The sequence below is a fragment of the Dama dama genome, chromosome 4 (assembly GCF_033118175.1).
Source record: "Dama dama isolate Ldn47 chromosome 4, ASM3311817v1, whole genome shotgun sequence".
NCBI classification, from domain to species: domain Eukaryota; kingdom Metazoa; phylum Chordata; class Mammalia; order Artiodactyla; family Cervidae; genus Dama; species Dama dama.
The window spans coordinates 39,807,829-39,824,501 of record NC_083684.1 but is presented as its reverse complement, the minus strand read 5'-3'; the positions used below and the strand labels follow the sequence as shown (position 1 = coordinate 39,824,501).

Sequence of the window (16,673 nt, the reverse complement as noted above, 5' to 3'; positions counted from 1 at the left end):
TCTCTCTAGTTACAAAATTCTTTCATTACCCCAGCAATATATCCTTTCCATTAAATAGTCACTCTCCATTCCTGCCCCTGCCCCCTCACCTTCCATGCCAATACCCCCATCCCCTGATGAGCTGATAACCATTAATCTGCTCTCTGACTCCATAGATTTACCTATTCTGGATGTATCACATTAAAGCAATCATATGATATGTGACATTTAGTGTCTGGCTTCTCTCCCTCAGCATGATGTTCTGGAGTTTCATCTAAGGTGTAGCACATATCAGTACTTACTTTTTATGATCAAATAATATTTCACTGTGGGTGCACCAAAATTTTTTCTATCCATTCATTCATTGAAGGGCATTTGGGTTGTTTCCTCCTTTCGACTCTTATGAATTACACTGTTGTAAACATTTGTTTATGAGTTCCTGTGTGGTCCTATGTTTTCGTTTCTCTTGGGTGTAGAGCTAGGAATGGAACTGACGGTCATATGGTAATTCTGTGTTTAATGTTTTGAAAAACAGACAAGGTCTTTTCCATGGTGGTTGAATGATGCCTTGGGCCTGAGCAGCCCTGCCAAGGGGCCTGTGGACTGAGGACCCCAAGGGTGTACGTTGGGGATAACTCTCAGGTAGGCTGACTCTCTGGAAGGAGCCTCACGTGACAGTGGTGGAGGCAGGGCACGACCCTCCACTGGGCCTGAGACTCCTGGGTAGGGATGATGGAGAAAATGGGGCAGGAAGCCTCCTTGTAGCAACTCAAATCCTATATTCCACCCCCAGGGAAGACGTGACTTCAGAGCCAGACCTCCTGCACTGAGATCCTGGCTCTGCCAGGTGGCAGCTGTGTGACCTAGTACAAGTTACTTCACAGTTCCAGGCCGAGTTTTGTCATCCATTAAACAGTGATGATAAGAGGAGCCTCCTCACAGGGTTAAAGTGAGGTTACAGTGCGAAAACATGAGGTATGAAACCAGAGGCAAGGGGAGCCTGTTCTTGTGTCAGAGCAGGATGTCTGGTTCTCTGCTGGCTTGGGGGACCCCCACCCCATGGGGCCCAGTGTCAGGGCCCCAGTGACTGGCTGGGAGTGAGAGCTGGGGGTATGGGTGGAGAGTACAGTGCACTGGCAGATATTTGCTAATTCAAACAGCTGAATGTGCTGTTCATTGAGGGACAGGGTGAGGGTCATGCCTGAACTGGAAGCCAGATCCTCTCCTGGAGTTCCAGCTCACACCTTAAGTTGGAGAGCCTGAGGATCAAATTTCTCTCCTCCCAGAAACAACCAGGGCAGCTTCCTGAATCCTCTTTGGAAGTTTCCCTGGTGGGGCCATTCCCTCTCCCAGAATCCCAGGTACATGCAAGGGCTCATGAGAGAGAGACTGAGAAAGAGGAAGGGGGTGATGGAGGGAGGTAACCAGCCACAATGAGATACCACTACACATCTATTAAATTAATTGAATGTAAAAGACTGATAAGACGAGGTGCTGGTGAGGATCTGGAGTAATTGGAACTCATATATGGCTGATGAGTATGCAAAAATGGTATAGTCAAGTTGGAAGGCAGTTTGACATTTTCTTTCCAAGTTAAGCATACACCTTCCATATGACTCAGTGAATCCACTGTTAGCTATTTGCATGCGTGCTAAGTTGCTTCCGTCGTGTCCAACTCTTTGCAACCCTATGGACCAGACTATAGCCCTCTAGGCTCCTCTTTCCATGGGATTCTCCAGGCAAGAATATGGGAGTGGGTTACCATGCTCTCCTCCAGGGATTGAACCTGTGTCTCTTATGTCTCCTGCAGTGACAGGCGGGTTCTTTAATTGCTCGTGCCACCTGGGAAGCCCTAGCGATTTACTATTTATGAAATGAAAGCATATGTCCACGGACTTGTCTGAAAATGTTCATAGCAACTTCGTTGAAAATAGCCTAAAAATGCTCAGTCGCTTCAGTTGTGTCTGACTCTTTGGGACCCCATGGACTGTAGCCCACCAGGCTCTTCTGTCCATGGGATTCTCCAGGCAAGAATACTGGAGTGGGTTGCCATTTCCTTCTCCAGGGGATCTTCTTGACACAGGGATGGAACCCATGTCTCTTATGTCTCCTGCATTGGCAGGTGGGTTCTTTACGACTTGTGCCACCTGGGAAAAAATAGAAATCACTCAAATGTCCATCAGTGGATGAATGGGTAAAATGTGGCATGTCATATATGGAATCCTATTCAGCAAGAAAAGAGAAAAAGTACTGGTTGAATCTCAAAAACGTTATGCTAAGAGACAGAAGCTGGTTAAAAAAATGAATTTATATGAATTTTTTTAAAACACAAACTATAGCAACAGAAAGCAAGTTAGTAGTTGTGTGGAACCAGGTTCGGGGCAGTGTGAGGGTGCACAAAGGAACTTTTCTGAGCAAAGGATGCATCCTAAAACTTGATATGATGGTGGTTGTATGTCTTATACATTTATCCAAATTTATAAAACTGTATACCCATTTCACATCTAAAATGGGTGAATTTGTATGTGAATAATTCCACAATAAAGCTGTTCAAAAAATCAGTTTACCTAAAACTAGTCCTGGGAGTCCACTTTTGGGAAGTATACTGTGCATATGCAGGACTGAAAAACAGAAGCATGCATGCCAATAGGTGCTTTCAGGACGCTGGGGAAGCGTTAGAACCGAGCAGTGTTTATTAGAACGGGCTTCCCTAGTGGCTCAGCGGTAAAGAATCTGCCTGCCAATGCAGGAGGTGTGGGTTCAATCCCTAGGTTGAGAAGATCCCCTGAAGAAGGAAATGGCAACCCACTCCAGTACTTGCTTGGGAAATCCCATGGACAGAGGAGCCTGGTGGGCTACAGTCCATGGGGTTGCAAAGAGTCGAACAAGACTTAGTGATTAACAACAACAACAAAACAAAGTGTTCTTTAGAAGGAAGTCTCCTTTCTCAGAGGCAATGGCACCACACTCCAGTACTCTTGCCTGGAAAATCCCATGGACGGAGGAGCCTGGTGGGCTGCAGTCCATGGGGTCGCGAAGAGTCGGACACAACTGAGCGACTTCACTTTCACTTTTCACTTTCATGCATTGGAGAAGGAAATGGCAACCCACTCCAGTGTTCTTGCCTGAAGAATCCCAAGGACGGCGGAGCCTGGTGGGCTGCTGTCTATGGGGTCACAGAGTTGGACACAACTGAAGTGACTTAGCCGCAGCAGCAGCTCCTTTCTCATCCAGAGTTGGTTATTGCAAGCTCAAGGGTGTACTTGTGTGCCATCTGGTGTCTATAGTGGACAATGCATGAATCTCCATCCTTCCAGCCCAACTTCAGGGGGCTCTGGTTGGGCTGAGTACAGTGGGTAGAAAGAAGGGGGACATTTCTCCTGGGAAACCTGATACTCAGAGGGTCAGAGGTAGGGAGTCCTGGATCTATGAGAAGAGGGATACAATCTCTTATTGATATAAAGAAAGTGTTTTGGTGGAACAAAGAGGCAGAATGAACATAATTGGTTCCTTTGCATATTGAGATGAAACATAAGATAGGGTTTGGGGGGGGGGTGTGGGGAGAGATGGCGAAAAGGAATTAAAAGTTTAGGGAGAATGAGGTCCATAGGAAAACTAATCATGTTGATGCCCACAGTGAGTTGGGGAATGCTCAGCAGAGGGGATGGTGGGGGTGGAGGGGGCGGCAGCAGTAGCAAGGAGGATTCTGAAAAGCAAAGGAGACCTCCCTGGATGAAGAGGCCATTGGGAGCCAACAGACAAGTCTCTTCTCCTAACATCCTAGATCTTCTGACCCCTCAGTCCTGCTTCCCGGAAATATCCCACAGATAAACCTCTTCACGGATGTGCTGCGATCATGTAAAGTCTGGGCCCTACAATGTCTGCAGAATCACTGAGGATAAAGACAGGCTTTAGGAGACAGTGACTGAGGAACCCGCCCACTTCTCCTGGCCACTGTGCAGCTGGCCCAGGCTCCAGCAGCCCATGGACAAGCCCAATTCTGCTTCCTACAAAAAACGGGGTCAATCACCTCCCGTGGGACACTAAGTGAAAGAGAAGTTTGTTTAAAGGTCAGTGACAGATGGCACTTAGTCTAGGAAGACAAAGGGTGGGAATAGGGACATTGACATTCTGAGTAGTGGGGAGCCTGGGTGGATGGTGGGGCTGAGATCTGTGCTCCCAGGATCCTGGTGTCCAGGTTTCTGGCCATTTACAGATGGAGAACATGGCGGCCTTGCTGAGAGCCCTGTGCAAGGTCCCTGAAGCACCTTCCTTCAGAGGGGAGGAGGGAGACGCTGGGGAGGCAGTGGAAGTAAGGAAGGGAAGATGGGGCCCAGGTTCCAGTGGAGTGCTTAGGAAAGTAAACTTCCATTAGTGTCTGCTCATGCAGCTTCCTGGGAAGGTTTATTGACTGTGTCTGAGAAGAGAGGACCCATGACAGGCTTGGGAACATCAGGCAGTCGGTTCTTCAATGCTTGCTGGATGGATAGATGGGTAGAAGAATGAATGAATGAATGAATGGCTGTGTGAATGAAGGAAAAAACTGCTGGCTCCTCCCTGGGCATCTGTGGGCACATCCGGCAGACTCCCACCTGTACTCAAGCCCCCAGCCCCCACCCCCAGATGCAGGGAGCTACAATTCTGTGTGCTTCTCCTTGGTCTCCGTTAGCTCCTGTATCTTCTGGGGTAGGGTCTTCATCCAGAACTGGAGCCTGCGGGCCTTCAGGGCCCGGCCCACTGCAGGCTGCGTGTTCAGCTGCATGTATCGGTCCTCCTGGTCGAACAACGGCCAGTGGGGCAGACCCTCACCATTGGGGTTCCTGTAGACATGAGGGTCACTCTGAGTCCTACCAAGCTCAGATCCAAGCACCCTGACAGGTCAGGCAAGGCAACCAAACAGGGCTTGGGGAATGAGAGGGGAGGTTTCTAGAAGTAGGAAAGAAAGAAACCACCTCCCACCAGAGCATCAGTTCTACAGGGGGCAGGGCAGCCTTTGTTCCTTCCTGACAGAGGGATGCTCTGTAGGTAACAGCACTGTCACCACCCCCATCCAGGTCAAAAAACCAGAGATGGAAAGAGTGTCTAAGAGGATCTTGGAGCTTGGGAGGGGGCCATGCAATGAATGACATTTACACTCATGAGTCACCATAGATAGACGAGGGGAGCCCCAGATGGGTTCCAGGCCCTGCCCTCCCCACAATGGGGGTTAAAGTAGGGGTGTGGCATCTCACCCATTTCGAGCAAAGTTGGCCCAATACTTGATCATCCTCCTGCTCAGCAGCTCCTCCTCCTCAGTGAATTGGACTACAGAGCAAGAAGACCAAGGTCCAGGTCAGGGCAGCTCAGTCCAGCACGGGGGTCATTCCCCCATCCCCCCACCATCCCAGGCTCTGCCCTGTCATCCCAGGCCTGGGGCTCTGCCCACTCCCCAGGCCCTGTCCTTGCCTAAGCCCCATATATTCATCCCAGCCTCTGGCTGACCTGACACTGGGTTCAAACCTGACCTAGAAGGCTCTCTTCTTCTGACACTGGAAGAGATTTAAAAAATAAATAGGAGGGCTTCCCTGGTGGCTCAGCTGGTAAAGAATCCACCTGCATTGCGGGAGACCTGGGTTCAATCCCAGGGTTGACCCTGGGAAGACCCCTTGGAGAAGGGAACAGCTACCCACTCCAGTATTCTGGCCTGGAGAATTCCATGGACTGTATAGTCCATGGGGTCACAAAGAGTTGGACATGACTCAGTGATTTTAAAAAATAAATAAATAAATAGGAAAAAGGAGGGAAGGGAGGAAGGGGAAAAAAAAGAGAGAGAAAGATGCTTTTGAAATATTTTCTCTGCACCCATGCCAGACACCTAAGATCAGGGTGGGGAGAGATGGGAGTGTGAGTTCTGGTCTGAAGAGTCCTGGACTCCAAGCTCAGTCTTTTTTTGCTTTCCTTTTCTTCTTCTTTTTTAAAATTTTCTTTTCTTTTTTCTTTTTTTGTACCTGCAGCATGCAGGACCTTAGTTTCCCAACCAGGGATTGAACTTGTGCCCCCTGCATTGGGAGTGTGGAGTCTTAACCACTGGACCATCAGATAAGTCCCTGGAGTTCAGTCTTTCCAGCTGTCAGATCTTGGATACCTGATCCCGTCCTCTCTCGGAGCCTCAGTTTCCTCATTGGTACAGTAAGGGTGATTGCCCTCACCCAGAGTCTCAGCCAGCATCCCATGTCCTGGGAACAAGGAGCCCCACCCAGGATGACTCACTTTGCTCATTCCTAAAGAGGAAGAGAACCTCATCTCCATGGTCCGCCTTCACATGGCTCGGCCTGACATCCTTGAAGAAGCTGGACTGATGTTGGAACTCGTAGAAGTAGACGGGGGCGTGGGAACCTGGGGAGGTAGGGCAGACGGGCCGTGACATGGCGGCCCCTCACTGGGCGCCTTCCTGCATGATCCATGGTGATGACATAGCTAGGTCCAAAGCTGGATGGAATCTGGACAATGGGGTGAGGGCGTCCCAGGCTGGAGCAACGGCAGTGGGAAGAGCCTGGGTTCAAATTGCGGCCTTGGAACTTCCTAAGGTGTGGTCTTGGGCAAGTCACTGAAGGTCACTGAACTCTTTTCCTCCTCTGTAAAATGGGGTAAATGTCTGTCTCTTAGACTAGCCATGAGGATTTACCAAGATGAAGGATCTCAAGTGCCTGGCACCTGGGGCCCAATAAATATATATGGGTGTTGACCTGGGCACTGGTAGACCTCCCCTGGCACCTGCAGTTCCAAGCTGCCCCCCTGCCAGTCTGGCCTTAGTTAAAGATGTACTCACGATGAAACATTGCTACTTGAAGTGCAGGGATCACGAAAATGTAGTCCTCCATCATCTCATGGAACTGGTTTTGGAGGGTCTGGTGGTCCTCACTGTCCTCTATGTACTCCTCCATCAACAGGTCACCAAACTCAGGAGGCATAGCCTGCCCCAGGTGGATGAGGGAGAGTTAGGTTAGGCAGGCTGGCAGGGGCCAGGAGGCAGCAGGGGCAGAGGTGGGGAGATGGATTCTGGGTTGGGATTGGGAACTGGGGACAAGGACCAAGCTCTGGCGGAGGGAGGGGGGAGGTATTGCAAGGACAGGATATCTGGGTGATGGGTTCCCCGTGCCTTGGGATAGGAAAGGAACCCCTCCCCATGAGGGCAGGTCCACAGGAACCTCACCGTCATTGCTGCCAATTCCTGCAAGGCATCCTTCATGGACTCTCTGCTCATTTCCCTCCTGGTGTCAGAACTGTTCACGGTCTGGGTGGTGGGAGAGACTCAAGTTGGAAATAGGATGGGCCCAGAACTATGAAGCCCTGAGGACTTCCCATTGGATGGGCTCCCAGGCACCTGGAGGCTTGGGAGTGGGCCTCACCAAGGGGATGATCCAACCGTACTCATCGTTGTTGACACCAATGATGCTGGGGACAGGTCGAAAGTCCGTAGAGGCCAGCAGCTCCTGGGGGTGCTTGGGCAGGAAGACCCCATCCACCAGGCCGGGGATGATCTTGAAGGGCTAAGGATCCTCAAGGTCAGGTTGCAGACACTTTCTGATGCCACAGACATCTTGCACCCCTTCCTGGCTCATCCCAGGATGCTCACAGCCACCCCAGAAGGTCCTACATCTGCCTCAACATGGCCTGGCCTCAATTTTGCACCTCATCTCCTGTAAGGGAGGCTTACAGGAGGCTCCTGTAAGAGGGCTGTAAGAACACCACAGTGCGGAGCCAGAAAAACTTGGCCAGGACAGTGAAGGGTACCCAGGCTTGCCTGCCGCACACCTGATGGCCCCTCCCTCCAAAGCCACATCCATTCAGCCAAACCTTGTTGATGTCCAGAATCTCCTCTTCATTCTTGTGCCGCAGGCAGTCCACCAGGGCCTCTGAGTCAGCCTGCCCACAGGCAGACCGGTTGGCCACCACCTGTGAAGAGATTAGGCAGTGGTCAGCTCATCCTTCCAGGTAGGGGAGAGAGGTATGCCCAATGCCCCAGGTGTAGGCGGTATACCCCCAAATCTCACAGAGTATTGTAAATGGATTTCTACAGGGTTGAAATTGTCCCAACCTCCCTGTTGCTCAGAGGACTCAGCTGGGGGGTGCCATCCCACTTTCCTAGGTGGTCCTGCCTCTGATGAGGGTCCCAGGGCAGGAGTTCTGTGGGCCACAGAATGCACTCAGCCTCTGAGCTGACAAAGTCCTGTGAATTCTGACCCCTGAGCAATCCCCAGGTAGGTGGCTGTTCCCAAGGTCCTCTGATGGCAGGGGAGTCCCTGTTATCTCCACTTAACAGACAGCATAATGGGCTGAGGGCTAAGAGATGTGGGGAGCAGGTCTGGGCTTTCCATGGGTGAGGGCACTCACTTTGGAGACCTTGTCAGATGAGTTGGCAGTGAAGCCAGGCAGCAGGGCCACCCCACTCTCCATGATGGCGCCATGGAAGAGTCCTTGGGACATGGGGGACATGAGGTGCAAAGACACGCTTATGCCACCTGCAGACTCGCCAAAAATTGTGACACGGCCAGGGTCGCCTCCAAAGTAGGCTATATTCTGCTGGACCCAGCGCAGTGCGGCCACTTGATCCAGGTAGCCCCAGTTGCCAGTTGCATGCTTGTCTCCAGTGCTGAGAAGTAGCAAGGATGAGGGTCATGGGACTGTCCTAGCTCCATCAGTCCACATTGCCCAGCCCAGCCCAGCCCCAGACTCACCTGAAGAAGCCCAGCAAACCCAGGCGGTACTGGATAACGACCACCACCACATCCTCAAAGGCCGCCATGGCAGAGCCGTCATACATGGAAGCCATGCCCAGGACAAGCCCGCCACCATGGATCCACACCATCACCTGGGGAATCCGAGGTAGAGTTACTATGTGGCTCCCACCTGGCCCTAAACACCATCAGGGCTGCTACCTAAACTAACCACCACTTTGACTTTGCTCACCTAACCACATGGACAGAACTCCAGCAAGACACAGTAGTGTCTTCATTACCGGGACTGAAGGTGACCCACGTTCTATCGGGAAAACCTGCCTCCCACATGTAAGGCCTGTCTCACTTACCAAAGCCTGGCCCCATTTCCCCCAGAACCCTCTCTGGGGTGGAAAGAAAAGGGGTGTTTCTCTGATCACCTTACATGCATGCACATTAATTAAGAGTAGTCCATTCTCACTGGCCCAATGGATAATCCAAGGCTGGGGTCTCTGGCCACCTCAAAGTGCAGGCCTTAGGCACCCTAGGTACCTGACTGGTCCCTGGGTATGAGTTGGTTGGGTGAGTCCAGGGTCCCTCCCAGGGACACAGTTTCTGACCTCTGAGAGCAGCCAGGGTTCTGTGACCCTGTGCCCAAGGGTTAGCCATCCACGCTGGGTAAGAAGCACTCAGCGCCTTAACAGGGTCCACGTGCAGTGGGGCTCAAGCTGATCTTGTCCTTTTCAATCTTCTTTCAGAAGAAACGTCCTCCCACCCCTCACCCAGTTATGTCCTGCCACTCACAGGCAGACTGGAGCCCTCGTGGGAATGGGCAGGTGTGTGGATGTTGAGGTACAGACAATCTTCAGACATGGAGGTAGAAGGCAGGGTCACATTCCATAGTTTATCAGTCATTCTTTTCATGCCGTCGACGTCCTGCAGACACCTGGTGGCCGTGGCAGGCAGTTAGTCCTGGGGCTGTGCAGTAGTAGCTATAACCAGATCCTGGGCCCCGATTTACTTCCAGCTACCTTTGGTCCCACTTTCTCTGGTCCCCACTTACATGTGATCCCTCCCTAAAGGACCTTTGCACCAAGTTACAGTCCACAGACTCTGGGAAAGCAGGGAAGGAGCCCAGTCTTCCAGGGAAGCCTCAAGCTTATGAGGGCCTTGGATACTATCCTCCTGAGGCTGAGAAATCTTGACTCTTGAGGGCCTCTATAAGAACTATTGGTTGCATGTGTTTACATTCACCACCATATCCCTGTACTCACACAGACCTGGAACAGGGGAGTAGCCCGTATTCATGTGCTGCCAAAATGAATGGATTAATTTCTCAAGAGAAGGGCAGTGCTATGTCCTTTAAAAATCTCAAGTCAATCTCTCAGGAAACCTCATCTCTCCCTCAAAGTTTCCAGCTGCAAGAACATTCACACATTCCTTGGTCAATGGCACCTGGCCCTGTTGGTTGGCACAGTGACTGTGAAGACTCAGGTCGGCCACTCCTTGGGAATCTACAGTATGTGCTGCTAGGATCAGGAGCTCCTACAAGGGTCAAACCTCTTTCAGAGCCACTTTCTCTGGTGTCAGAGATCACTTGGTACTACTAAAACTTAGCAAGTTACATGTCTCTGCTTGTCCCTTCAGCATGTAGATCTAGCGCTCTTTTGAGTGCTAAGCCCTCAGTCTGGGAAAGTTACTTTGCTCTTTCAAGCTTCAGCATGCTTATCATAAAAATGTATGTGAATATCCATCAAACTCAGAAGGAAAACTGGCTGTGACTTAGATGAAATAACAACTGCAACCTGGCCCAGAGCTCAAGAGTACCCTCTATACCAGAGCCTAAAGTTCCTGGACCTCCTGCTTACTTGGCTGGATGGGAAGTCACATCCTTTACACCGCTCCAAGATTCTGGGGGCTCCGGGGGTGCAAATCGCAGCATCCCTACAGGTGGCTTGGCAAAGGGAATTCCCAAGAAGGTGTGGACCCCCACATCAGCATTCCTCACGTGGACAAGGCTCCCCTGCACCTTCCCTGTGTGTGTGGTCCGGACAGGGTGGGTAGAGTCCTGGCCTGCGGGCAGAGAGATGGACATCAGGGTTGGGTCTCCCCATTCAGCTGCCCTCCCAGACTGTTGATGTTGTCACCTCCTTCCCGTCCTCAGCTCAGCTCAAGGGACACTGATTTACCAATACTTGCTTTACAGATTCCCTGCCTGTAATTCTGCCCGCCCCCCCCCCGCCCCCCACTGCCTTTACTGCTCCAGCCTTTTCCATCAGGCTCAGTGAACCGCTCTGGGGCTTGGGACCCTGGTTTAGCCCCAGGAGCCTCAAAAAGCCATATGAGCTTGATGGGAGTAAGAGTGTCCCTTCCACTCACTGTGTGCAGGTCTAGGAGCAGCAGGAGAACTGTAGGAATCAGACAGACAAGATTCTTGTCCTTCAGGATCTCACACTCCAGGTGGCAAGAATGACATAAAGTATTCTCCAAATAAAGAGTGATGTCATGAGGAGAACTACAGAGGAAAGGGCAGCCATGTCTAGAACATTAGAAAGCACAGCCCGCCCTGCTAAAGGGATCAGGGAGCCAGGAAGAGATTAAGAGTCACCTAATACCTTTTGCCTCATTGCAGCCAAGAAAGCAACATGGGTCACCAGCAGCTCTACGGATCCATCAGAGAAAATTCGGCCAGGGTTTCTCGCTCTTGCTGGGTCTGCTCAAACCACCATGGTTTGATCCCAAAATACAGCCTCAAACTGTGCCGCCAGCGTTTCCACTAGTATTCGAAGGACATCAGCCTTGTTAAGTTGGACTAACTGAACTTGCTTAAATGGATCGTCCAGCACATCTACCTTATGCAGAAACAATACTAGCTCTTTGAAAATAAAAGTTTAAAAATCAAAAAAGAAAGAAAGAAAGAAAGAAAATCACCTAACAGATGGGGAGCTGACATTCCTAATAGATAAAAAAATTCTATAAATAAGAAAGATGACAGCAACATACATTTGGGAAAAGAACATGAAATGGTGAAAGTGCAAGTTCAGATAGAATGAGGAATACCAATAAACAGCTCTTACACAAATGAGGAGATATTTGTCTCAATCATGCTAAGAGAAACGCATACTGAAATCTGAATGTGATGTCAGCAACTTATTTTGTCACAGAAAGCAAGACAATCAAACATTGTATATTTTCTATTGGAAGTCCACTGTACCACATATGAAGCAGTCTTGCCCCTAAACAAAACAAAGCAAAACGTAAAATCTGAATTTGATCGAGACTCTAGAATATAAACACAAGTTTACAGGCATACAGGGGGCAGAGAAACAGTTAAAAGACACCATATCAGCAAAATTCAAACTCTGTTATATGTGGAATTTAAAAAATGATACAAATGAACAAAATAGAAACAGATTCATGGACACAGAAAATAAATTTATGGTTACCAAAGGGAAAAAGGGGGAAGGGATAAATTAGGATGAACATATACACACTGCTAAGTCACTTCAGTCGTGTCCGACTCTGTGCGACCCCATAGATGGCAGCCCACCAGGCTCCCCCGTCCCTGGGATTCTCCAGGCACACTACTATATGTAAAATAACCAACAAGGGCCTAGAGCCCTTGTATAGCACAGGGAACTCTACTCAGTATCTTATAATAATCTGTAAGGGAAAAGAATATGAATATGTTTATCACTGAAGCACTTTACTGTACACCTGAAACTAAATTAACATTATATATCAACTATACTTCAAGAAAACAAACAAACAAAAATAACCCAAATCCCAACTCTGGGATCCTCTCCAGAACAAGCTGGTTTCTTCAACACAACAACAAAATTACAAGGAAAACAGAAGCGAGGCAGAGAAGGAATCTGAAGATTGAGCTTCATGAAATACTTCAAAAAGACAGGTAATAATAAACATTGGAAAGGATGTGGAAAAACTGGAACCTTTGTACATTGCTGGTGGGAAGGGAAAATGGTGCAAGTGCTTTGGAAAACATCCTGCAGTTCTTCAAAAAGTTAAACATGGAGTTACCAAATGACCCAGCAATTCCACTCCTAGGTATAAACTCAAGAGAATTGAAAACATGTCCACACAAAAACTTGGGTGTGGATGTTCATAGCAGGATTATTTATAATGGCCAAAAAGTGGAAAGAATCCAAATGTCCATCAACTGATAAGTGGATCAATAAAATGTACCATATGTACACAATAGAATATATTATTCAGCAATAAAAAGAATTACCAAACATTCTACAACATGGATAAATCTTGAAAATATGCTAAGTGAAAAAAGCCAGTTCTAAAGGACCACATATTGGATGATTCAATTTATACAAAATCACAATTGGGATATTCATAAAGACAAAATGTTGGGGAAAAGGGAAATCAATGTGGTAAACTCCATAAATATACTAAAAACCATATTAAAATATTTATTTATTTATTCGGCTGTGCTGGGTCTGTTACAGTGTGTGGGCTTTAGTTCCCTGTACTGTGCTTAGTTGCCCAGTGGTGTCCGACTCTTTGCGACCCCATGGACTGTAGCCCACCAGGCTCCTCTATCCATGGCGATTCTCCAGGTAAGAATACTGGGTTGCCATGCTCTCCCTCAGGGGATCTTCCCAACCCAAGGATCGAACCCAGGTCCCCCGCATCACGGGCAGATTCTTTACCATCTGAGCCACCAGGGAAGCCCAAACATACTGAATTGAGTAGAAATTCCAGGGGAATTTCTAGAGCCAGTAATCAAACCAGGGTCTCCTGCATTGCAGGCAGATTCTTCACCAGATGAGCTACCAGGGAAGTCCCTAGTTCCCTGACCAGGGATCAAACATGTGCCCCCTGCCTTGGGATCATGCAGTCTTAGTCACTGGCCACCAGGGAAGTCCCTACAAACCATATTAAATGCTATGTGAATTATATCTCAAATCTGCTATTAAAAAAAGAAGCACAGCTACCAGTTCTTAAAGTATGAACCTTATATAAATCATGGTTTTAAAAAAATGTCATAAATATCATGAGATAACATGAAAAAAGAATGTTTGACTTGATGTTTGATTACATTAAGAAATTATGAGAGATATATACCTTTTCTTTTAGTAGGACATAATTTAAAAAATTTACAAGTGATATGATGTCTGGGATTTGCTTCAAATAATAGTGCAAAGGAGAGGCGATAATCCAAACAAAACTAAGTTGACCAGGTCTTGATAGCTGTTGAAGGTATACTGAGCCTGCTATATTATTCTCCCTACCTCAGATGGGGAGCCCTGCAGGGCTATGTGACCTCAGGCAGTCCTGACCCCCTGTGCCTCAGGGTGCAGGGAGGTGTCCAATCAGGCTCCCAATTCCTCTGGTGCTATCTCCACTGGTTCCCACCTCCCTGGCGCCTTTCTTCCTGCAGGCTCAGGTTCTGTCTGCAGAATTTGGCAGATCTGAGCCTGGTTTCATAATAAGTGTTCGGTTTTTGTTTTTTTTTAAAGAAAGAAAACAAAAAACAGCCTCACATGACTGTACTACCCTATACCTATTAGATTTACATGGATTAACATGCTTGATGACACATAGTGTGGGTGAGGCCAGATCAGCAGCTATTCTCACGCTCCACAGAGGGCAACTGAGCAATGCCTTTTCAAGTCAGAAGACCCACCATTCTCCCAAGGAACATGCTGCTCTCTAGTTCCTGGTGGGATGTAATGTCTATCCATGTAATTCACTGCCTCCACCAGCCCCTAATGATCGTTGTTCGTTATAGCAAAAGGACAAAACCTGCTAATGTTTCTGACCAGAGGCTGGTTACATTGAGGATGCTTACTTCTTGAAGAGAAGCCCTTACATTAAAAAGTATGAAGAAGTTCTACCACGGTGGGGTGTGGAGGTCACTCCTGGGGTCAGGAAGTGAAAAAGCCAGGGACCAGAAAGGGAGGCAACGGGTGACCATTTAGGTGAAAACCAAGGATGCATGCACACACCCATTCTTGGGTGAACTCCTGGGCAGTGTGTGGAAAGCCCTGGAGACCTAGATGGTCCCTGTCGAAAAGCTAGGACTGGGTAGGACAGGAGAGGGACAGACCCATCACCTGTACTTATCAATTCTTCTCCTCTGAAAGTGGGTCCAATCCAACAGAGCAACATTTTTAAAAAGAGGCCTCAGCCAAGCTTAGCAGACTGTGGTGCTGGAAGATTCCGGGGACCTCCTAGAGCCTGGTCAGCAAGCGGTAAGGGTGGAAGCCCAGTGGGGTGGGCCATGGGGGAGTCATGAGTGTGGACCCTTCCTGGGCAGATTGGACTGGGAGTGGGCAAGATAGCCAAGTGTCACAGGCAGAGAACCTCTGAATTACAGGATCATAGCGTTCAAGAGCAGGTACAGGAGCTGGGGCTGTGCCTGGGTACTGTGCCCACATAGCCTAAGCTACTTATCAGTAAAAGCCACTGATAAGGGTTGGCACAAAGAGCAATTACCTTTGCCTTGAAGACCAAGGCATACCCTCACCAAGGGTGGGTGCATGGGGTGAAGAGGATGTGGTAGTCTCTCCTGCTAGATGTGGCTGCTGGGGATGGGGGCCTCTGTAGCCCGAGCCAGTAACCTTGCCTACAGTTCCATGGAGAGAGGCTCAGAGGCTGTCAGGACGTCCCTCTGGCCAAGCGTGCAATGCTCAGAGCCAAACGGTGGCAGGAAGGTATTATTATTGTTGATGTTATCACCGATCAGCTCCAGCTCCACCATGAACACTTGAAGGGAAATGTTCCAAATAACTTTCCACCCCGTCCGGCTGCGTCTCACAGCCCCTAGAGCCCGCTTGCCCCTAAGCGTAGCTAGACCTGGGGCAGGCCAGACTTTCTCTGCGTCTCTCGGGACACAGAGATGCGTGGGATCACGGTTCTGGTACTGTAGCTCCAGCGGCTCCCACCTCCCCGACGCCAGTAACCGCTTTCCCAACCCCACCCCCACCACCCTCACAGTTTCTGCAGAATTTGGCCAAGTCCTACCCCGGTCCCTATGTCGCCCTGCGCGGGAGCCTCACCCTGGCCCGGGACGAGGAGAAGCAAGAACCCGAAGACCACGGAACTCAGACGCAAGCGAGGCCCGTCCGGCTTCATCGTGAGCTCAAAAGTCTTTTCTGCACTACCGGCGGGCACGCGGCTTTTCATCAAGAGGCTGCACAGGGACTCGACCAGTCAGTGCCTCGCCCAGGCCTGGAGTTTGGACTCGGCAGGGCGTAGGCGGGAGCAAAGGTGGGTTTGGCAGGAGAGTGGGACTAAACGGGTTAAGACCAGTGGCGGGCAGGGGCTAGCACAGCCGCTTCCCTTCTGTCTGGGTCCCCTTGGGCTTCCTTCGAAGGGGCATTGAGGCTTCTGCAGTTCCTCCGCAATACCAAGACCCCTCTCCCCAAACTTGGGTTCAGTGTCTCTGCAGTCACCGGCTCGACAAATGGGGTGCTGGGCGGGGCGGAGGGGGGCGGTGCGAGGAGCGCGGAGAGGGAGCAATAAGCTGTAATTGGGGAAACCGGGAGCGTTTCCTTGAGGAAGCGCACAATCAGAATTCCCACAGACAAGAGATATCAAAACGACTTTCGTTCAGAGGGCAAAGAACCGCTCGAGTAAAGGCAGGGAAACGTGACTGCCCGTCATTCCAAAAACTCCTCCTTGCTTTCAGGTATCGATTTCCTGGGTTCACCTTCATCCCCTTATTGTCTCTGGTCTGAGGGTCTTCCGTGAGCCCCCCGCCCTATTCAGCAAAGGTCCCCCTTTTGAAATGCATACCTGATTGTGGCACTCATCTTAAGGACAGCCTCAACCTCATCTCGGGTCTTTCCCTGTCCCCAGCTCTCTCCAAAATCGAGGTCAGTTATTTATCCATTGGACAAACATTTAAAGAACGTCTGCTGGTCGCTTGGGACTGGGAGAGCACTCTCGGGCCCCAGGTGCAGCTGGAGCTGCAGGTGCGTGTCCGGGAAGTTCCGAAACGCAGTGAGCCGTGCAGGGGCA

At 49.7% G+C, this 16,673-nt stretch overlaps 1 protein-coding gene across 5 annotated transcripts; it reads right to left on the bottom strand.

Annotated features, from left to right (window-relative positions):
• Window positions 1-4,354: 4,354 nt before the first annotated feature.
• CES2 (carboxylesterase 2) lies at window positions 4,355-16,480 on the bottom strand. Of its 5 annotated transcripts, none has more exons than XM_061138672.1 (14): window positions 15,710-16,046; window positions 11,890-11,911; window positions 11,055-11,083; window positions 10,544-10,748; window positions 9,480-9,621; window positions 8,697-8,830; window positions 8,353-8,611; window positions 7,816-7,914; window positions 7,368-7,508; window positions 7,172-7,252; window positions 6,788-6,932; window positions 6,229-6,354; window positions 5,211-5,283; window positions 4,355-4,799 (listed from the first exon to the last, which is right to left on the bottom strand). In XM_061138672.1, the coding sequence occupies exons 1-14, from the start codon at window positions 15,834-15,836 to the stop codon at window positions 4,613-4,615; spliced, it is 1,770 nt and encodes a 589-aa protein (XP_060994655.1). In that variant the 5' UTR covers window positions 15,837-16,046; the 3' UTR covers window positions 4,355-4,612. The 5 variants fall into 5 exon arrangements, with proteins under 5 accessions (XP_060994655.1, XP_060994659.1, XP_060994658.1 ...); XM_061138676.1 differs by lacking the exon at window positions 11,890-11,911 and adding an exon at window positions 11,291-11,451 and having other exon boundaries at window positions 11,055-11,190; window positions 15,710-15,895; XM_061138675.1 differs by lacking the exons at window positions 11,890-11,911; window positions 15,710-16,046 and adding an exon at window positions 16,449-16,480.
• Window positions 16,481-16,673: the final 193 nt, after the last annotated feature.

Bases quoted from the DNA above. Each gene is read 5' to 3' on its own strand.
- CES2 (XM_061138672.1), bottom strand. From the start codon at position 15,836: ATGAAAAGCCGCGTGCCCGCCGGTAGTGCAGAAAAGACTTTTGAGCTC. The intron at 11,084-11,889 runs GTACAGTGGACT...TGATTCCTACAG, and splicing joins GCAAGACTGCTTCATATGTG to TTCTCCTGCTGCTCCTAGAC. The intron at 8,831-9,479 runs GTGAGTGGCAGG...CGGATTCCCCAG, and splicing joins ACGAGGGCTCCAGTCTGCCT to GTGATGGTGTGGATCCATGG.